This window comes from Hermetia illucens, chromosome 4, assembly GCF_905115235.1.
Source record: "Hermetia illucens chromosome 4, iHerIll2.2.curated.20191125, whole genome shotgun sequence".
In the NCBI taxonomy this organism is placed as follows: domain Eukaryota; kingdom Metazoa; phylum Arthropoda; class Insecta; order Diptera; family Stratiomyidae; genus Hermetia; species Hermetia illucens.
Window position 1 is genome coordinate 45,015,712 of NC_051852.1, and position 22,664 is coordinate 45,038,375.

The following is a 22,664-nucleotide window of genomic DNA, read 5'->3' on the forward strand; positions in this document are numbered from 1 at the left end:
GTGTCCATTGTTTTTGGGCCATGGGATAATGAATTTTTGACTCTTTGAGACCTTGTTGGATTGTGCATAATTCCATAATTCATAATTGTCTGATGGCTCAGTCAGTTACTCCGTCTACACTGAAATATATTATTTTCTTCGAGGCCAGTAAGATAAGGCCCTTCTGGATCTATTGTTCTTTGACAAACTTTCAAGAGTGCTGGAGTGAAACAGTTCCAATGATCCTTAGACAGCAGTTATCGGCCTAAAATAAAGATTTTTATCACAAGTTGAGGGTCGAGTACGTTGAACAATGGGAAAAACCGCATTTAATCTTAACCAGATGTACTTCTATTTAAGTAATCAACAACAAATTGATTAGTATTATGTACATAATACCACTTCAATGTAAGGCCTTCTTCACTTCTCTTTGTTCTCTCTCAGCTCCGTCTAGTTTCAGAATTGGGTTACTTATTTTCTCGTTGCAATAATATTCATTATCGGACAAAGTGCTTTTGTTTGCGATATCACTTGTCGCGAATTCGCTCTATGTACCCAATTATCTACATATGTATGTAATATATTAATGTCTCAAGCTGACAGTGATTAGTTGCTGTGTATTTTATTCGGACCAGAATAATATATACATACACAATGTTAAGACGGCACGATAAGAGTAATCTGTATTATTCCAAATCTATCATCGTTAAATGTAATGGACGAAGAGGCACTTTCAAAACATCCGCCATTCGCTTTTTGTATGTTTAAAGTAGATAGCATGGTGCTGGGATGGTTTGTTTTTACCACCAGAAGAAAGAAGTTACGTTCTTAACTTTTTGTGGAATGGACTTATGAAGTCTAGTTTAGAGATGTTTTCGGGCCTTGAGTTTCTAGAATTATCTATTGAACTTCCTTGAGAAAGGGGAGGCAATCGCCCATGCCCGTTAACCAAACTCAACCAAACTTACTGAAAGCACAGCCAAATCTATAGGCCCTGATTACATCCTGAGTCACCTTGGAATGTGAATTATTATCTGCATATCATAATTTACTCATATGCTCGATAAACGATAGCGGGTAATACCTGTCGGGACGGAGAGGCTTTGAAATTCGTTACACCGGATTGCGTAATTTTTCAAGTGGGCGACTCGAAGGCTGAAATTCCCCCGGCAAACTTGATGCGTGCAGATATTGTATTATTCATTAAATATGCCGTCGATTAAATGGCATTTTTATTTTATGAACCCACACGCCATCAACCGTGCTGATGCTACTTTGGGCCATTACTGCCTAATGTTCTATGTGTCATACTACATGAACAGAATATTTGCCATTTATCCTCTTTATATCTGTTTATCCAATGAATCTATTTTTGCATACTACGCATTAGTAGATATGGATGCGAATGTATGGAAATGTATGTATGGCGCGGTATGACGATGACACCAACATCGACCCGACCGCATTGACGCTATTTAGGCATCAGCGGCAGCACATGCGATAATTCCCATCAAAAAAGTTTATTTATATGTTGCCACATTTTGTTACTATTGGTTAGTAGAGTAGGAATGAGTGGTTCAAAACCTTTTCTGGTTACTTGTGAGGGTTAGAAATTTAGTCTGGATGAGTTTTCCAAATGAATTTTTAAAAACGGCTCGGGCGGAGCTTTCAAAAGTGTAAATTTGTCCTTTTAAAATTGTCAGTTTATCCTGACTATCCTTGAATAATGACCATAATTCGTTCTTAATAGAAAAACTCCGAATAATTCTTAGTTTTTCAGAAATCATGATAACGTTTAACTATGCTCGTTATATCCTTGATAGGTGACCATTGTTCAGAATCATGGGTGCTTTTTTGGTTACCTTCCAAACAAGACTCTAGTTGCCTTATTAGAGCTAACCCTCCACCGTGGAGACACCCTGTTTGAAGTTCGAGGTCATTGCATCTAAACTCCGTGGAAAATTGTCGTCCAGCCAGATAATTGACGATTATGAGTACTTGTCTTTTCTGTCATTTCATTGATCCACCGGATGCGCTCACTTTCTTTCTGCCAAGAAGTGGCTGACGTGGAAGAATTTGACTGGATCTACTGGAACGTATTTTGCAGTTGCTTTTAGTAGGCATCCTCTAAAGGCAGTTTCGGCAATGGAAAATTCAATGGGTGTTAGTAAGGTTCATCGACAAAGGCTCCTCTGGATTAGGATGACATAACGTGTAATACGCGTTGAAATCGCCATGCAAAATAAGATATTGACCAGTTAAAAAGGGAGTGGACGTGCATTAGTTTTCGGCAGGGCAGCTGGATACTAATGGTGTCTACAAGTTGAAAATTTCGACCTAAACATTTTCGCTGTGCTTCAATGAAGGTTGAAGGATGCGTTGGTGTTAAATTTCGTATTTTTTATAGTTGTACTCTGAATTGTTAGAAATACTTGCGAATTTGCGTTTATGGTAGTAGTTCTACTTCGCCTTCGATGAGTAAGATTCTGCAGCTGTCCAGAAACACGTTTCTATCAATCCATATGGAAAATGCAAGATATAGAAAACAGAGACACTTGGCTTTGTTACTCCGAAGCTATTGACTGCTGTGGAGTTGGTCAATCCGAGGTGAAGAACCAGATTCCAGTAGGTCGATATCTTTGGCTTATTTTTTTAAAAGCTATATTAAAATCATGATGTTTGCGCTAAAAAAACTAAACATTTCTGTCTCCCAAAATAGAGGTAGATATAGAAAATACACAGCCATTTAGATTTGTTGCTCTGAAGCTAGTGGCCGTTGTGGAACTGGTCATTCCGATGTGAAGAACCGGATTCCAATTTTCTGTCGCCTAAGATGGTCCTACAGAGGAGGAAACTGGTGTTAGTCGGGGGCCCGTTAATGACATACATCCCAAGTTTGGCCGCTCTTTTCTAGATAATTTTAGCAATTCTCTGTCCATTCCAGGTGACAGATGACAACAGCATAATCTCTTCCGTAGAGTTTATAATCAGAGTTTTGTCCGCGGTGATGGTCGCTTTGTCTTAATGGAGGAGGATCTTTTGCAAATGAGGATGTTTATTCTTATTTTTTTCGCTAAATCGATACAATAAGGGTATAGATGATCCCGCGTGCATTTCAGAAAACTCTGGCTATAATCTTTCCGGCCAATTTCATAGCCTTTGCCTTTTCGGAGCCCGTTCACCTTTAAAAACCCACTGTTTTGTCTGTGGAGGGTAATAGTGTATTCACGTTTTGTAGACAGCAATATATCGACTGCGTTTATTCTCTTCTGGGTGCAAACGTGGCACCTATCTTGTTGAAATTTTTCTAACAAACCAATTTTTCGTGCAAAACTAAAAACACTGTATCTTGCGATATGCCTATGGCTTGAGCTATTTCACGCACTTTAGTTAGTCGATTACACAAAATTATACCTTGGATTTTGTCAATCATTTCGGGAGTCTCTTTCACTGGTCGTGCTGAACGATGTTCATCTTTTGTGGATGTCCAGATATCTTTAAATTCATTTACTCAATTGTAAACCGTTGCCAACACAGAAGCAGATGTGGCATGTACTTCATCCAACCTAGCTTTAATCTCTTTCGGTGTTAAACTTTTAAAGTAGAAATGCTTAATCATTGCTCGAAGTTAGCTTTGTTTTGTATTTTCCGAAATAAGTAAATTTTATTACTTCAATTGACAATCAAAATGAAACCATGTGATGGATATAACTGAGACTTTGACAGTTATAGTGTTAGATATGATGCTTCCTAAGAACAAGGTCGCCATCTCTTGGATTTTTTAAAGACTTATTGAACGCCCCTGATATGAAGAAAAAGGTTCTATTATGAGCCAGGCACTGGTTACACACAGCTTTCTGTTATATCTATTTGATGAGATTTAGATTAAATTTGTCTCTTTGGTCATTATCTCAATGCTTGGTGGTGCGTTGGATTAAAAAGAAGCTCATGCTTATACATATATGCATATTTTCATTACAACAATAATATATTTATATGATTGCTTTTAGAAGGAAAGATTTTATTACAATGAAGAATGTGATAAAAGAACGATGGCTGCCAAAAGTCACGATCAGATGAATGAGTGTCTCTGACGTTTAAATGCGACGACAACGCTATCTGTGAGCGCCACATTATTTCAAATCCAAGCTATAGAGGGATTGCCATTTCTTTTGTGGCCACAAAACTGTTGTTTGCTTAGTGGTTTCAATTTTACAAATATGTTGGGGGTTATTTCGATAGGTGGCATGTACATGTTGAGAAATTTAACCCCTACCGCAGTCTTAGCGAATACCGAAAATGTTCTTGGAACAAAAATATTCCTGAACAAAATTCTGCGATATCTACCCCCTTACTTGCTAATTCGTCAACCTACCTTACAAACGCCTGAATGGCATATGTCAAGTGCCTGCCCACCATGTTAAGAATGTCACAAATGACGCGAGGTCCAAATCCTACACATACTCTTCGGGGATAATATATTGTCGTAGGTTCGTCTGCTATCGTTTGTATATCTCTGACCACGTCGTCCATTCACTGAGAAAAACATTAGTAGCTGCCTCAAAGTTATTCGGTTAGCTCGACAATCAAGTCGCGCGTCATTACTGTCGGTCAGAATACTCTTTGCACCACTCAAAAATCCTCCCTAATATCATGGGTTCCGTCATGTGAGTTTGGTTTTCGGCCGATGTGTTAATCGATTCAAATCCTGCGTGGATAAATTTAGGTTTTATACGCATAAACAGAACATTTGCAAGGAAAACATTAAGTTTGCGTTTCCCTATAAATTTGACCAATATCTTAATGGAAGCACTGCCATAAAAGTGTCGGTCGTGGTAACGTTTAATTCCTGAGTTATGTTAATTGGGTTCTAGCATTGCGTGTAATTGCAAAGTCGATGTTACGGATATTTTGGAGTAAAATGAAATATTACAGTTTTCTTGAACCCTTAACACTTGCTGGTCGACCAAATACCTTAGTTTTCTTTAGAGCGAATAATTAATTCAATGTTTAATTTAACCTTCTCTCGTCAGCCTCTCATGGATAAATATTCATGAGTGAGCAAAAGGAAAACTTCAAGCAAAAGAAAATCTAGAACATTAAGAATCTCAGAAACTTAGTCTCTATCACGAATAATAGTGAAAGCCATTACGGAAAGGGGGCTCGTGTGAATATATCCACACGAAATGTGTTATGGATTTTCAAGGTGAAAAGCATTAAATGGTCACTCGAGAGTAAAGTGAAAAGTCAAAGTGATCCTTAAATGTCAACAAAGTGGTTTTTACAAATTTAAATTCCAGATTGTTTGCATATTTGTGGTAGATTCTAGACGAATTCGCTGGCGGAGATAAGAGAAAAATAGGCCAGACAGCGAGGGGTGTGTAACCAAGCCGTAGTAAGCTGTGGTGCTTTTGAGTATATTAAATAAATATGCGCATTTTAACCACATTCATTGATCAGTTTCTCTGAGTAGAATGGTGCCTTATAAAGCAGAATTGATTCTGAACAATAAGATTGGTGTTTACTTTGGTGTATAATTCGATTTAAAACGTAGACACGCGTTAGAGCCAAAAACAAAGTGTCTAGTCCGATTTTGGCGACATTTCCAAACGGTGCCCTAAATTCGCCTATGCTATTTTTTCAAATGGGTCTTTCAGTATAAGATTTGACAATATAAGTGATGAATATATGATGCAGTTCATCTAAAATGCACGATTGTAATCTGAAATTTCCCTCGTTTTATAGCACGTTCTGTTATCAGATCAACGGTTAGAGACGAGAAAATTTGTGTTTTTCCAAAGCCATTATAATGTAACTTTTCAAGTGTATGTGGTTTCCCAATAAAAAAATTAAAGTGTACACGTAATTCGATAAAAGTGAAAAACCCTTCGTAAACAGATAAACATTTGAACAGTGGAACATTTAAATCTGAATTGGACAATTTATCGACAAAAACGTTCGTTCCTAACATAATATGAAATTGAACACTGTTCCTGTTGATGCTGTGGTACATGATGCCAATCCGTTAAAATTTGACGTTGGCGGAAGTCTACCAGAAAAATACAACTCCGATCAGCTCTTAATGACACGGAAAACATTCTTTGATACAACTACGGCCGGTTCAGGATATAATCGTCACTTGTCGATTAACGACAGCAACGACATTGAAAATGAACTGGCATCATTACAAGAGGGAAATTCGTCGTCAGATAATCTGATGGTTAATACGAAAACCAAGCATCCTTACAAACTACTTTCACACGATAGTGGTATCGAAAGTGTTGGGAAATTTGATAGCTCCCACAACAAGGATGCATCGCGTTCAATATCATCCGTGTCATCCGCATCGTCATCAGAATCTGCTCATAGTTCGTCATCATCATCGGTTGGGCTTAATGGGGAAGAATCCTCTAAAATTAGACCTGATAAAACCAAAGCTGATAATGTGTCGCCTAAGGCGTGCTATGATGCTTCCAAAGATGCTACCAAATCCACCGGAATTAACACAGTGGCCGCAGCCAAGAAGAAAGAAAGCCTGAACTTGGACAAAATCGACACAGTTCCTAATACTAGTAGCGGTTATGCTAAATGTAATAATGGCACCACCACCACCAAACCATCTCACTCAATTAACACCAATGCTTCCGGTCTTAAAACAAAAAAATCGGCTTTCATCACTGTGGACCAACGAGTACAGCAACAATACGGACAGCAACGTATCTCGAAACAGATTCCACCAGTGAACTCAACAGATGAGCCAGCTATCGATCCAAGACTCATTAATAAAAAGGATGGTCTCGAGGATTGCATGTATTATTTGGATGAGTTCGGTAGTCCTAAGCTACGCTCTAAATATCTCCATAAGAAGATGAAGGAGCTACGACGAAATGGGGATGGTGGTGGCCGTGATGCTGATGAAAAGATGTCAGTTCGACGGAAAAAGGAGAAAAATGAAAAAATCAAGAAGACTGATGACTGTGATATACATAGTAATAATAGTAATCGCAATAATGATAGTAATAAGGATAGTAGTAGGACACTGGATGATGGGCAAGGATGTGTAAATTGGAGTAAATTACGTCGGAAATTCAAAAATGCTTTAAGTAAGTATATATTGGATATTTTGTACTATTATAGCTCTTAGTTGTTGAAGAGGTAAGGGAATCATATCTGGCAGAATTACGTTATTTGACTGTGTTCATTGTGGCCATAGAGGGGGAAGTAAATGCTATCGACCCTATCGAAACTTATTATTGAAAATAAAAGGACGAGAAAGGAACACTATGAATATTACTCGGTGGAAATTTTCGCAGTTTTGTTGAATGAATATATCTTGCAATGTCGAACATATTCTAACTTAGGGTATACAAGGTCCGATAGAAAATTCTGGCCAATTTTGCCAAAAAAGCGAAAGATACGTGGTTAGAGCACCAGGCTGTCGTACGGAAGATCACGGTTCGAAGCTCACTGGTGACAGTAGGATTTGTATCGTGATTTGACATCGGATACCAGTCGACTCAGCTGTGGATGAGTACGTGTGTCAAATCAAGGTAATGATCTCGGGCGAGTGCAATGCTGACCACATTGCCTCCTACAGTGTACTGTAGTGTACAGTTACGGTCTTGAATGAAGCGCTGTAACACACTTCAAGGCCCTGATCCAATATGCGTTTGCCCAATTGTCCTCGTGCTCGATTGTAACCTTTTTAGCATCATTATGACACAAGCCTTTGTAAGGTGCAAATCTTCAGTAAAAGTTTGATGTATGGTAGAACTCATCAATTTTAAACTGGTTACTGGTTTAATGTTAAACAGCTATCTTACCTGACAAGAGCTTCCACCTCTTCGATGTGTTTTGAAGCTAAAAACCTTCCCAAGCAAGAATAGTTTCCCACCAGTTCTCGGTCATTTAACAACAAATGGTGCCAACGGAAAACTTGAGTTTTTGACAAGACCTATTTCAAGTTTTTAAAGGGTATATTCTTTTGGCCAAGTTTTCATACAAAACTTAATGACATAATGTTGCTTCAAATTTAGCTGTTCAATAGATTCACTGGTAACGCTGTCGAAAATAGCATGGAGCTAAAATTCATATTGATTATTTGGCAGGGAGTACTGACATGTCTAGTGAAGGAGAGTAATACATCCCGCTAGAATGCTCACACTGGTGCGTTTTGCATCGTTGATATCATACTTTTTCATACTAGGGAGCAGGAAAAAGTTCTAGTGAGCTAAATTTGTTCAACAGGATGCTAGGTTAGTAATCTTCGTTGAGATAAAAAATTTGCGCAGTCGTTATCACAATAGGATTTTTTTGGACGGTATTAACCAAGATACTTTTGTTGATTTATTTGCTGTTTAGTTTCTGGGTTGTAGTCACAGCACCATGACTGAACTCAAACGATGGGTGGTTCATGTTAATACATGTTTGACTGCGATGATTCCCTTGATCCCCATTAAGAAGTCTGTCATTTCCAAGCATTTGTCAAAATCTATTGAACTCCGAATTGGATAACTATTCGAGTAGGTTCATAGTCTTACGTCAATCTTTACTGATGAAATTACGGATTTTGGAAACATTGTTTATGGTTTAACCTTAATAAGAAACTACAGACATCCCGATTTTGCGCCGAAGTCCACCAATTCTATATATTTGCTATCTGGCGTCCTGGCGAGTTTTACTAAGGATATATTCTTTGTAAGCTGTTCTTTCTATGTAAAGACAACATTTTACAACAGCACGGTGCTCATGAGAATTAGCCACTTTTCTGTTTCATGAGCAAATTAATGACAGCCACATAGAATTACTACAAAAACTACATCCTTCATTGTCAGGTGGCATCACTTGGCATTCCGTTATATGAAAGGTCCTACTACAGCTGCCCATGGAGTGCAGTTTCCCCAAATTCTGGGAACTAATAAGAAATTAGGCTACTTGATTTATGCCAAACCTACTCAGACTCCAAACATATTCCAGCGCAGTGACCCAGGGTGCACTCCACATCACTGATGTCAAATTCATTGTCAGAATTTGAGAATTATGCCGATATATTTCAACTGTCAATTCAGTTCGTTACAAAATTGTCTAGTTTTGGTGGTGTTTTTTTTTTATACTTTCTCAACCATTTGATTTTCGTTTTCATTTTGTGTCACAACAGAAACGGGAAAATAATTCAGATATCATCGGAAAAAGTTTGTCGATTTAATCAACATTAACGAAAGGTCATAGAATTATCTGACCTTTTTGTATAGATTTTTTTTCCATTGGTTCAATTTTTTAAGATTCTGTAAAACACAGAATATCTTTTCGATATTTCGATCGGTTTAGTTTCTTTATTTTAAGTTCTGAGAGATTTTAAACGAAAAAAAAGAAACAGATTTTTTACATGTGGTAACAGATGTATAATTTCTGAATGTGAGATTTTAACGAGGAGGAAACATTTTTTTTCGATGTTATTATCCTGGGCATGTCAAGAACCTACATCATGTCTAATCCATATACGTCAAATAACGCGAAAGTTGTGCAAGTTGTAGAGAAATTCTGTGAGTAAATAAGTTATTTTTTGGTTTATTTGAATATTTCAGTATATTCCTTTTACAGAATAAATCAAAGTTGTCCATTGCCCAGTGGACGTAGTAATTGTTTTTTGAGTGGGAGGTGGGTGAGGTGGGCTTTCAATAAAGTATCCGGTTTGGGGTGGCCACTTTTTCCATGTTTCAACAGACTCCATCCAGTAAATTTTAATTCTTCCGACAATACACTAGCAGAGTTAAACCGATAATATTTGCCAAATTTTGTATAATATACCTTTGTGTCGGACAATGTGATCTTGAATGAAGTGCTGGAACACACATCAAGGCCCTGATTCAATATGGAGTGTTGCGTCAACGATTGTTATTCGAATATGATTCCCAGAAGTACTGGCTTTAACAACTTTGTCTGCCGAAGTCTCTATATGCTTTGACAGATTTCACTTGTTTGAAACCACCTTGCAGAATGTCTAATTGACTCCTCTTTTTGATAGTAAGTGTTTTTGATTGCTACCAAATATAGTAAATTATTGGATGAAAATAAAGATTCTGTGATGGTCAAACCACTGCCTTATGAAACCGCTTGTGCTTTTTGCCAAATCTGAAAGTCAAGTTTGTAGTGCGGTTTTTAAACCCTCCATTGTATTTTCTGACCGCACTCATCGGTTTTCTCATAATTGTTCGTTAACTCGAACTGGTTCAGGGTTCCAGTCTGGTTTCTATTTTGGTTTTAAGTCTTTTTCCCCATTCAGTAATGAAGTTGGCTCTTCTGGATTCTGTTCAACACTGCTCTGGGTCGAAAGCTAATCCGAATGGAGTGAGTATTAGGTAATGTAACGTATCAAGCCAAACAACACTGTTTTGGTTGTGGTTGCCTCAAAGAATTAGATTTTTTTGTAGTTAAGGTAAAGCAAGAGGAAAACCCATAACAAAATTTAATCGGAATTAGCCATGTAGAATGAGTCAGTAGCATTTAGCATGTCTCCACATCGCGTAACTTATGATATTTTTTTAAAATTGATCTGCTCAGTTCAAGCATTCGAAATTCATCCTTTGAGGGACATCCAGAACCATTGTTCTTTCTTTCAACTCAATTTTAATTATTTATTTTCATTTCTTTCTTTATGTTTAGTACAATGAATGAATGTGTGGCATTGCGATTCAAGCTTAAATTTTCAATAAATTATTATTAAATCGCGAAAAAAATGCATATGAGAGCATAAAAATTTCTTTAGCATTCATAAAATATAATTAATACAAATCCGACCTCTAGATTTCATAGACTAAATCCGAAATCCCAACCAAATTTATGATTATTTTGACGAAATATATTTACATTGTTTGCAACCTTCACGTTTTTCTGCTCCTAATTAATAAATTCTTATTGGAATGAATATATGAAAATTTGTTTATATCTAAAAGTGTTTATCTTTCTGTTGTGAAATGCGCGACAATTTGCAGGTTCAAGTGTAAATGAATTTCGTTTTTTTTTTGTATATTCACTATATACGTATACGTATATGGGGATTGATTTATATTTTTTCCTAGTTTTCGGTAGGTGCCTAGTTCCCGCTATACTAACTATAATTGTTAAAAAGACGTCGAGAGTTGATATTTTAAGTAATTCGGATTTTACATCTGTAAATGTAATTTAGATATGTTAAAGTAATCATATTCAATGGCAAAGAGATAACATAAAAACTTCACCCCGTGTTTATTTGACCAATAAAGTAGAAGAGTTCTGATTTTGACTATCTAGACAATCTCATTTCATATCTCTTTTTTCCTTCTGGAATAATTTAATCTATCAAGGAAGGATAACTATCAGTTTAAAGTTGTAAGATTGAGTGGGTGAACTACCTCAAAAGTTATACATATAACACAGAGCAAAAGAACAAAAATTATTTCTCAACAAGCTCTAGCTGGTATTGAAACACATAAATTACCGCACTTACATGGAACGTAGACTTGCGTTTGCATACTAAGATCAAAGATCCATTTCCATAGCGGGGGTACTTACGTATTCGATAGTGCTTATTATTTCCTCGAGAGTATCTTCTCTTCTGGGTAAACTGTAATTATGAGATAATTATCCCGTGAGATTGAGGAAGCTCAATTGATTTACATGATGACAGCGTACTCTCGAGGCAGTGCTCTCATCATGTAATCATTTTTCAGGAGACTGAAATGCATTTGTGAGCATAATCTCTTTTTGTTACCAGCCAAGGAAACGTTTTTTTTTTCAATTTGGTTAATTATCTGCCTTCGATTTGTCCGAGAATGTTATCTATTTGCCTTGATTTTGTAATGGGTAGACAAAACTAGTATGGTGCAAACGTTCGAAGTTGTCGAGTCGAAAAGCCATCATGATCTATACGGCTTCAACTATCGTTTTCCCATGAAAGCAGCAACTTAGTGCAAAATAATGACACAGATTTTCGATACGTCAGTGCCTTCGTAAGCTATGAAGAATATTATCCACCTTTTTTTTATTGGTCTACGTCACTTCAAATCTAAAGTTAAATGCAGTATTCCAGGTACGGCTGTAGTTAAACTTTAATTTCTTCACTTTGCCCGATCATATCCGGCCCTTCTACGTAAATGTGTTTTATAAGGCTAACTCTGTTGTAAAGTTGTAATATAAAAAAAACTAATCAGAACAAAGTCTTGTTAAAAGCTGAGGGAACATTTTTTTGGATTTCCTAGTGGATGTAACCTTTACGATACGTTTTGAATAAATTGATGAATTCAGAATATATTTACTATGTTGGGTTTTATTCCTGAACTCTGAGGTAAAGCTTAAGTTAATTCATGCTTTTTTCAAAGTCATTTTACTCTGACGTAAAGTAATGTAATGGTCAAACGGGAGGAATAAAGATAGGAGAATCCAACTCTGAGACCGTTGATAATTACTCCTATCTAGGGTCGAAAATCACAACCGATAACAGCTACGATGATGAAATCCTGTTGTTGTTAGCCAACAGAGCCTATTTCAGCTTACAAAAACTGTTCCGCTCGAAACGTCTCACCATAGGGTCAAAGCTCTTACTGTACAAGACAATCTTGTCAGTCCTCATGTATTCCCTCTTGCCAGTCCTCATGTATTCCTCGGAGACTTGGGTTCTTAGCAAGAAGAATTGCGAACTCTTGGCCGCGTTCGAGAGAAGAATCCTCCGAAGAATTTTTGGCCCCCTACATGAGGATGGACAATTCCGTAGCCTACATAACGACGAAATCTATGAGCGATACAATGACCGTCATGTTGTGGATAAAATCCGGGTCAATCGATTACGGTGGGCGGGTCACTTAATCCGTATGGATGAGAATGATCCAGTCCGGAAAGTCTATAAGGGCAATATCTACGGTAGAAAAAGAAGACGAGGCAGCTTTTAGGAATATCGAATTGGTGCACCTCGGCGCAAAGCCGGGATGTCAGGAGTTCCTTATTAAGGCAGGCCTAGATCGGATACCGGTTGTGGCGCCGTTGATGATGATGATCTGTGATGAAGCATTCCAAACTCATTCTTGGCATTCAGTGACTTCCTTCTCTAATTCGAAGACCGAAGAATAGAATTGCTTGTGTTTAAAGTGTTCTTGGGCTTTATCCTTCGAATTTAGGTATCCTACTAGTTTCAAGTTCTATAAAGGTCTATATTTACTAACTCGGTTGTATGGGTTTGTGCTGGTCAGCCTTTAGTCATCTCAGGTCCTAATGTGAGTAAACGGGACTGGGAACTGGAGTCGCTTTCATAAACGAAGGAAACGGCGAAAATCTCATCATTGCGAATCCCCACATCGAATGAATCATGGCCTTTAATAACCTCGAGGTTTGAGCGAGCTTCATCGCTAGAAATATGAAATACTGAATAGGAATGAACTCTGGTTATTCTATGAATACAACTAACCAGAAATTTGGTGTGTGAGGACAACAGAGACCGAAAGATGGTTTTTTGAAAGGATCTATTGTTCAATCCTCACAAACAAACCATAGTGGGCAGGACAGGGTTTGTTTATTCTTATCACCTCGTATTAAGTCTCCTTCCTCCCAAGTATCTTTGTAATAAAACTTTCAGTCTGATTAGTTTCGGTTACGTCATGTTTTTGTGGTTATATAAGTTGAGTTTAACTGTTCGGTTAACTCTTGACTGCTACTCCTAAAACCATGGGGAGCGTATCTACGGCCCGTGATTGCGGAAATCACATTTCCTTAAATTGTTCAGTTCGATAATGCTGCCCAAGCCAATCCATATTAGATTAAATGAACCCAGTGTGTGTACGGGAGAAGTTTACGTTTAACTTTATTTAATGCTGGCCGGAAAACATAAAAAAAGTCCCTTAAATTAGCTATTCCGCTGGTGGATTTCCTAACGTAAATCCTTGAGTCATTTTTCATATACGTTACATTCAAATTCACCTACCCCCATCTCTTATATAAAATATAAAAACAGATCAAATACATATGTACAGCTCACATGACTTTAAAAATAACGTCACACATTCCAAACTATCTTCAGAAGCAAACAACGAATTTAAATTTATCGCAGACACGATGATAATAGATTAGAACATCCACAAACGTGCGCGTAGGTGTAGCGGAGCTGAGCAAATAAAAAAGCCAAGATTGCATACTATCTACATGCACTGAATTGTACGTTGCTAACTGCACATAAGTGATGTGTTCACATGTTTAATGCATTCTTAGCGTGCGAATTTATGTTGCACTGATGATCAAAGTATGCCGTCTCGCATGCAACATGTTGCAAAAGCATATCTTACCTTTAACCCGTTTGACTGCGCCAAGAGTGCTATTTGGCACCTGTGAATATTACCATGTAATTTTGATTTTATCTATGCAAATCTAATACTAAGATAGTTCTGGTGCATTGATGTGTAAATGTAGGTAATTTTCTGTCCACATATATTCGTTAATTAACATTACATACATGCATATGTTTTTTTCTCGTCCTCCGCTTTGATATTCTTCCTGATACTCAGAGTTTCATAATTAGAAGAGGGAAATTTACATTTGCTTAGAAATTTGAAGGAAATTTCTTTGCATTTAATAGTACGACTAGGTAGGAGGCTAGACTGCGTATACTATTTGATAATGACGAAAGTGCATTCTAATTAGTGCATAATATTCGCATGCCGGAGATTTTTGAAACAGTTTAAAAATCAGTAACTGAAATAATTTTGTTGGTGCGGACGTATCTTAGTTGTTTCTATTCGTCTTGAATATAACAATTGTTTGTTTGACTGTTGCTGGTGTCGTATCTTCAGTGGTTTTCCAGTTTCTTAAAATATTTTGTGTCTTTCCATAATTTCTATTCAAACCGAAGCTGATCCAGTGAATATGGGTCTGAAGAAAAAACGTTCTGTGAGAATAGTAAAAGTTGTACGGAAAAGAACGGTGACAAGGGAATTGGTGAATGTATCGACGCCCCCTCCAAGAGTAATAAGCAGGAAGGTATTGAAAAATAGGCGAAGTTCCTCCTCTTCGTCATCTAGCTCTTCGGGATCATCTTCGTCGTCGCCGGATGCAGCGTACCGTCCAAAGAAATTCGACCCAAGTAAACCATTCGTGATAAATGTTTTGAAATGCATTGTAAAGTACAACAACATTTCATCTGACCATTCGTATCTTTTTTTTTGTTGTTGCAAGTTATTCTTATCAGTCAATGTATCTCGATCATTATCGCATCAGCAGAAGTTTGGGAGAAGTTTGGCTGCCGGAATACGGCTTGCTACCGGGGCTCCTAGAATGTGAACCCAATCTCTTCTTTTTGGAAGAATTAGCAATATCAGATTTGGAGTAACTTGCTTTTCTGCTTGCTTCTATCCTTCTGCTTCATTAATGTATATTGTCCAATTTTAAGATGAACAACTCACATTGATTCATTTGTTTATTTTCTTTGGAACGAACTAGTCATTCCTTTATCTAGAGTAAATGGAGTTCCAGAGAACTATTTTGGGCAGGTTCGACAAAACTTCTCGCATTCATAAACTCAGTTATATCAGCTTCATATTAACTTCAAATCCCTCTCAAGTTGAAATTCAGCTGAAGATTTTCCTGTTAACAGGCTCATCCTTTTCTGTTCTCTTTTTCATCGATCATATTTTCTTGTAATTTTTCTCATTTTCCATATTTCTCCCTAATCAACTCATGTCACCTATTTTGCTTGTAAAAAGACGATTCGAATCGAGAATATTTTTTTGCGATCACGTAGATATGCAAGTGATTGTGGATAAGTTACAAGATCTTTTTCCTGAACATAAAGTCGCGTTGTCGATACCAAGAACAATAGATGAATCGAAGGAAACATTGAATGGAGATATCGTTGAAGGTAGAGTAAAGTAAACGTGGAAATTTCTGCGTTTAATTCGTTAAAAACGTTTTTGAAGCTAATAATTAAGTGATATCGAAATGGTGTTCTGTTTTGTTCTATTTTTTGCATGCACGTCTTGAAGGATAGTTTTGGAATGGTTAAATGAATTAAACATAGTTATGCATTTTTGTCATTATCAATGAAAAGGATAGATTTGGGACGTTTTCGCTTTTCGTCTCTTTGGGTTCTATGTTATGCGGCGAAGAAAGCGACAATCTAGTTGAATCGGGAGGGGTCATAGAAGTAATTTATATATGAAGGAGGATGCGTTTCTGTTTTGAGTTTGAATTAAAAAATTTTATCAATAACTACACTCGTGAACAAAAAAAAACTGAAAGCGCATTCCAGTATCGATCTAAAGGTGTTACATTCGTGTATGAATCGCCTTAAAACGGGGATTATTGGAGATGGCATTCAACCTCCATAAATTACACCTAAAACTGAATTTTAAGAAACAAAAACAAATCAACAAGAAACTAAATAATTTTTTATTTGGACCAACCACTAAAGAGTGTTCCCTCCCCTCTGCTGTATCGCAGTTTCCATCCTATGCTTCATTGACTCCAGTAAATTTTTGACGAATTCCTCTTTAACCGCTTCTTTCGACTCCTATAAGCTCGCTGGAGTGGGGTTTCTACTCCGTATTCTTTTTTTAATTCATTCCATGAATGCTCGATTGGATTATGGTCTAGACTTCGAGTTGGCTATGACATTACCGGTACATTCACTGTCTCCAACTAGCAACATATCATAGCAGTGGTATGCGGTTTTGCGTTATCATCTATGAAAACAAAGTTTTTGCCGACGAATCCCGGGAAAGGCATGATGTGTGCCTGCAAGACCATTTCGAGATAGTGTTGCGTAGTAAATCCACCTGATTTGCGGCCGCTACTGGGCCCTGTGAGAAAGTCAAGATCCGTTTTCGTTTCTAATATCAGAAGATACACCTGCTCTGGGATCCAGAACGGGATAAATCATTCTGAAAATCTTCGGTATACTCGTGCTCAATCTAGTCATTCTCTGTCAATCACCTCCTATATTCGTGTGAGAATGAGACTACAGTCCATTACTCCATCCAATTCGCAGTTCTGGAGCGAACTGAAGGCGAGCTTGGCGATGGGCTCCTGCCAATTATGGGTCACTCGTATAGACCTGCGGACTGTCAAGTCCCCTTCAGCTAGATACCTGCTTACGGCTGATGAATCCTCAAAATTTTCCTAAGTGTTGCGCCAGATCGCCCCATAAAACACCAAGGTATGCATATCTTATTTAAATTTCAAAACTTTAGTGTAATTAAGTCCAGCAGCGTTCTTGTCGTCAACTGTTGCCAACTTGTACATTACAGTTGGTTTTCGGGTCGCCGACATAAAGGTCCTGTTTTGGGCACGTAATCACTATTTTGGCAGAAGGTCAGGATACTATCATTTGATCAAGGGTCTACTTTATTATAAATATAAATAGATATTTGACACAATAAAATAAGTTTGACTTCTATGAGTTATTCAGAACCGGAAATATGATTGCTCAAAAAATGTTCGTCGAAAAGGGAGAAGACCTCATATTTCTTCTTTATCAAATGACTTATACGCGTTCTTGAATTTTACCACATATTTGAAAAAAAATGTTTGGATGGTCTTTTCCAATCCGACAAATTTAGAAGGAACAGAAAATCTCGAAATTTTATATTCCAGTTGGTGCTTGTTCATTTTGGCGCGGGAATTTGTGAATGTAGAATTGATATTGCGAAGTGTCCCTATGTACGATTACTCAAAAGAATATTTACCTGTGATAAATAATAAGATTGATATCTCTAACCATTGTTAGTGGAATGTTACTCCCTATGCGAAAAAACACAAATTGTATGAATGATCGATTATCTGAAAAACGATCCATTTTTGGAGAATGGTGCTCGATTCTGCCTCTGACCGGTAATCAATCGTTTTGCGTTGTTGTTATTTACTTTTCTAAAGTCGGTTTTATAAAATAATTGCTTAAATTGTTGATTTTTTTCCTTTCCCCCATTGTGCTCCGTTCACACGACTGTTCTGGAAAAGAAAAATCAAAAAAATTGCAAACAATTTTCAATAAATTATGCAGAAATGAATGTAGTATTTTTTCAACAAAAAGACGTGAAACTGATTTTTTTTCAAGTGATAGAGTTTCTTTAACAATAGTCGGGTCTCCCCATGCTTTCATAGAGTTCTTAACTCGGGCTCTCGATTTCTGACAAATTAAAAAAAAAAATGTTTGATCGAATGGAGATCTTTTCAGGTTAGTCATCAGTTCGTATATATTGTTCGCGTATTTAAGCCCAAGTGTAAAGAAAAAAGCACCCTCTGGGTTGCTCCAGGCTAAACCTTAACATTTCCGGTTGAGAGGCTAGCTGCGGAAAGGTAGCAATCTTTCTGTCAACATTCAGTACTCCGACCAGATTGTATTCTAAATTTGATAGCTGGTTGTATTAGTATACATGGTCTCGACCAAACCTCAAAGTTCACTTAATTGTCTCAGGTTGAGCGCCCAGTTGTAAAGGGAAAGACATTCACTACGTCAGCATGGGAAGTCCCGAAACAGTCAAGACATAGTTATAATTATAATATAGTCCAAGTAATTCCCTTGGTGTATTTCGATACACTTTCCAGCGATTTTATTTAGGCACGATGCGTAACCTAGAAGCGCAACCTAGAAGCGCTTCACGAAGATCATTCATGGAATGTGAAAATGCTGCCATTCGCATCCCTTGGCGGGCTTTTACAAATTCATTGACTCTTCGGGGACCAGTTTTCAACACATTTTTGTCTAGATTACGCCCATGATATAGATCTTGGCACTCTTTGACGATCGAAGGATAACACATCAGGTACAGGAGTCAGATTTTCATTAGTGTACCTGATTGATGGTTGTCCAACGCGCGGCCAGCCGAGTTCGAAAGCATAAGGAAAAGGCATTAGAAGCTTAAAAACAGATAATTTCTCGAAATCAAAATAATACGGTTCATAACACTTTAACTTTATTCTACTATCCCAGCTCCACACACAGTTGCTTTCCTTAGCCGTATCTTGGTTCTCCAGTTTTTTTCTGGTCCAACTAATCGACTTTAGTTTAGTAGTATTTAGTCGTTTTTGTAAGAAAACGTCATTGATTGGGAATCTAGGGAATGGGAAAGAAAATTTCAGACGGATATAACCCCTTAAGTGATTCATTCAAGTTGCCCAGTTGATGACAGTATGCTTAGAGTTGATCTTGGTATTGTTCGGTAAAGGCTCAAAAAAATCTCTTGAAATCGCACTAAACAAACAACATTAACTTTTTCTTATGTATATCGGCTCTCTGGAAAACTGGATCTTACTAAAATCAATTCATTGTTTGTCTGTCTGCCTGTCTATCACACCCACTCTGTTATGACATAAAATTTGGTGGAAAGGTAATAACAGTGAACCTACACGTATGCGGTGATGTTCTTAGTTTTGTTTTGTTTTTGGGATGGGGGGGGGGGGGGTGATCATGGTGATACTCCTGTACGACGTCTAGGTCTCAAAATATCCCAAAATACACAAACAAAAATTTAATAATGGTATATGTAGGATATTTTGGAAGTTTGCCTGAAGCTCTGATCCCTGGTTTCCGAATTGTTTACAACATGATCTCTTGCAAGAAGGAGTGGAGCTCTTATCCCAGTAAGGCAAGAATTGTCTTGAGGCTGACTTCTAAAACCTTTTTTTAGATCTTTAGGTTTTTACAAAATCAAATATCTATTGCTCGTCTTCCTCCCCTGGAAAGAATTACGAACATCAGTAGCACCTGACGAGAATTACTCTCACGAATATTTTATATATTCTAAAATGTATTTGAAAACAGGGATACGTGGTATCAGTAAATACTCATATGAGAACTGGTGACTAAGTATATTGCAGATGAAGTTAATATCGGAAAAGTACCAGTGACATTTCGTGTTTATATGTTAATAAACAGTTCAATAGGATCATATACTTTCATACGACTCTAATTTGATACCACATGTCGGCAAGCAATTGGTGTTGTTCATATAAAAGCGCATAGAATGTGATAAACAATTATTTACGTTATATTTTCTACATTATTGTATACCATTTAAATTACCCATGCGGCGTGCTAATCAGTCGTGATATCTGAAAAAATATCTAATATTTATTAGGACTCTGTAAATTTATATTAGCATGATATTATTAAATTTTCTTAGGCACAATTCTTTTAATCTTTATTAGCACCATCATGATAATTTCATGTATATCTATATATCTAAACCGAATTAGCACGATTGAAAAAGAGCCAGAAATTTCATAGCAGGAACAACAGTGTTAAAAGCATTGCGATAATTTTTTTTCTCTCTGCACAATTCATTTTATTCTTTATAAAAGCTTTATAAATGTGAAAGGCAAATTTACTTGAGAAATTTACATTTGTAAGGATCAGAGGAAAAAATGGTTGGGGGCGCATTAATAAGTGGAATCTAGAAATTAAGAAGAATATCTAGAGCAGAACTAATTGCAAGTGGAAAATTTCTGAACTTTGCCAGAACTGCTTTGCATACATACTTTGATAAATTATCCACGATTGGGAAGAATTGATGCGCGGAAGTCGTGATTATGAGGTGAGAAAGGAAGGGAGGAAATTTCGGCAGACGACTATCAAGTGTGTGTAATGAAAGATGGAAATTATTTAATAATCACTTATTTAAATCGCATTAACTTTGCTTACACAGCAACTATAAATTTAGATGTGATCATTAAAAGAAGCGAGCAGAGCGTTCCACTTGGATGTTTATCATCTAGATAAATATTTGAGAAAGTTATTTTGATATTGCTCTGAAAGACACTGGCATATTTAACTAATTAAGATGTGAAATTATATTTGTCTGATAAACTTGAATTATTTGCGAGACGGTTTATAAAATACGTACGTACTATGACTATGCTGAAATTCGAGACTCCAAAATGATTTTCTCTATTTGTTATTTAATAGAAGTGTTATTTTCTGTAGATTTTGATTTTGTCTGACTATTTCTCTTAACTGGTATTATATCGTAACATTTCCTATATGAACCCGATAAACTTTCATCTAAGCCTTCATTTCTTACTTACTTGCGTCGATATCTAGGCCCCAATTTTGATTACTTATGATTTTTTGATGCGAAAGAAGCAGTTTTTTGTCTAGTCGTTGGTTGCAACAAAATAGTGGAATGGCAAGCGGGTTTATTTGCTTATTATTTTCATGACAATTGATGGCACCTAGCCACTAGGTTGATACAACTTCGAGTCGATGTGAGAAATTCTGCGTTTTCTTCGATCAGAACGCAACTGCGGGCTACATTTCATTTAAAAAAAAACGAAATATTTCAAGAGAAAAATGTTTTAAATTATATATATTAAATATATAGGGGAAAAAGAAATTTATTTGTGATCGAAATTTGACGCTTTATTTAACATATTTAAAGTTATCCGTTTTAAGTCAAATATGCGCCGTTTTGTTCGCACACTTGTTGCCATTTAGAAGGCAACTTCATTATCCCTCCTCCTTCTTTGCAAAAAATTCAGACAGGTAGTTTTCGCCAGCTTAATAGCACGAAGAGCGTTCTGCATGGACCGGAAGAGATGGTAATTACTTGGTGCCAGGTGCGAACTATACTGTGGGTGCGATTGGACATCCCATCGGAGCTCCCGTCGCTTGTGGCGGGTCATCAAAGATGTGTGAGGCCGTGCGTTGTCCAGGTGGAACGTAACACCATTTCTATTGACCAATCCTGGCCGCTTCTGGTCAATCGCCTGCTTTAAAGGGTCGAGTTGCTCACAGTCGAGGACCGGATTGAGGGTCTGGCCATAGTTGAGCAGCTCATAGTGGATGATTCCCTTCCAATCTCACCAAACACACAGCAAAACCTTCCTGGCCGTCAATCCAGGCTTGGCGATGATTTGGGCCGGCTTGCCGCGCTTCGACCACGATCTTTTTCGCTTGAGGTGTCGAAAATGGGTTGAATTCGTTCAAGTCCAAGAAATTTTTTCCGTGAACTCATGTGACACTCAAAATCCAGCTTTTTTCGCAATCCAATCTTCTGCAAATGGTTCCAAACGGTTTTATGGTCTATACCCAGTTCCTGGCCAATCGAGCGAATGCTCACATGACCGTCTACTTGAATGATTTCGACGATTTTATCGGTTTCTACGGCGATAGGCCTACCAGTACGGAGTGTATTTTGGACATCCACTACACCAGAACGAAATCGATCGAACCAACGCTATGCTGTGCGAATCGTTACAGTATCGGGCTCGTAAACTTCATACCTCTCAGGTAGTAAAAACGTAAAATATGACGTACGATCACAACACTGTCAAAGAGACACTTGCATCACAAATTGTCGTCTTCAAATCCGTATAGTATGACCGGATGTGATAAGTACAACACAAGATATGTTTAAGTGTCGCCATCTATTGACAAAATATGACATTTCTTTTTCCCCAACCCTATATATATTTTGTCGGGAAATTTGTAGGAAATTTAGTGTTACAAACGGCTTGTTCTATAAAATGTATTAATTACGCACATTGAAGCCAGTGTTAGCAGTCCTGTCCCATTCTGCCTAAGCCTCTAAATTAGTCTTCTGATGAAGTTCAAACTTAAGTTATCAATTGTGAATATTTATTTCGGTAGAGAGTCGGGATTCTAGCTTTCAGACCAAGGAATGTGCGATCTGGGTTTAGTTTTACTTGGATTGTTCTAGATCCCGCATATACTG

The 22,664-nt window shown here is 37.3% G+C and overlaps 1 protein-coding gene across 2 annotated transcripts in view; it reads left to right on the forward strand.

Annotated features, from left to right (window-relative positions):
- LOC119656221 (protein kinase shaggy-like) overlaps window positions 1-22,664 on the forward strand; it is a 63,250-nt gene that overhangs the window by 11,138 nt on the left and 29,448 nt on the right. For both annotated transcript variants that reach the window (XM_038062620.1, XM_038062621.1), the window contains exon 2: window positions 5,725-7,082. In XM_038062620.1, coding sequence (XP_037918548.1) covers window positions 5,954-7,082 — 1,129 coding nt within the window. In that variant the 5' untranslated portion in view covers window positions 5,725-5,953. The remainder of the gene's footprint in view (window positions 1-5,724; window positions 7,083-22,664) is intronic.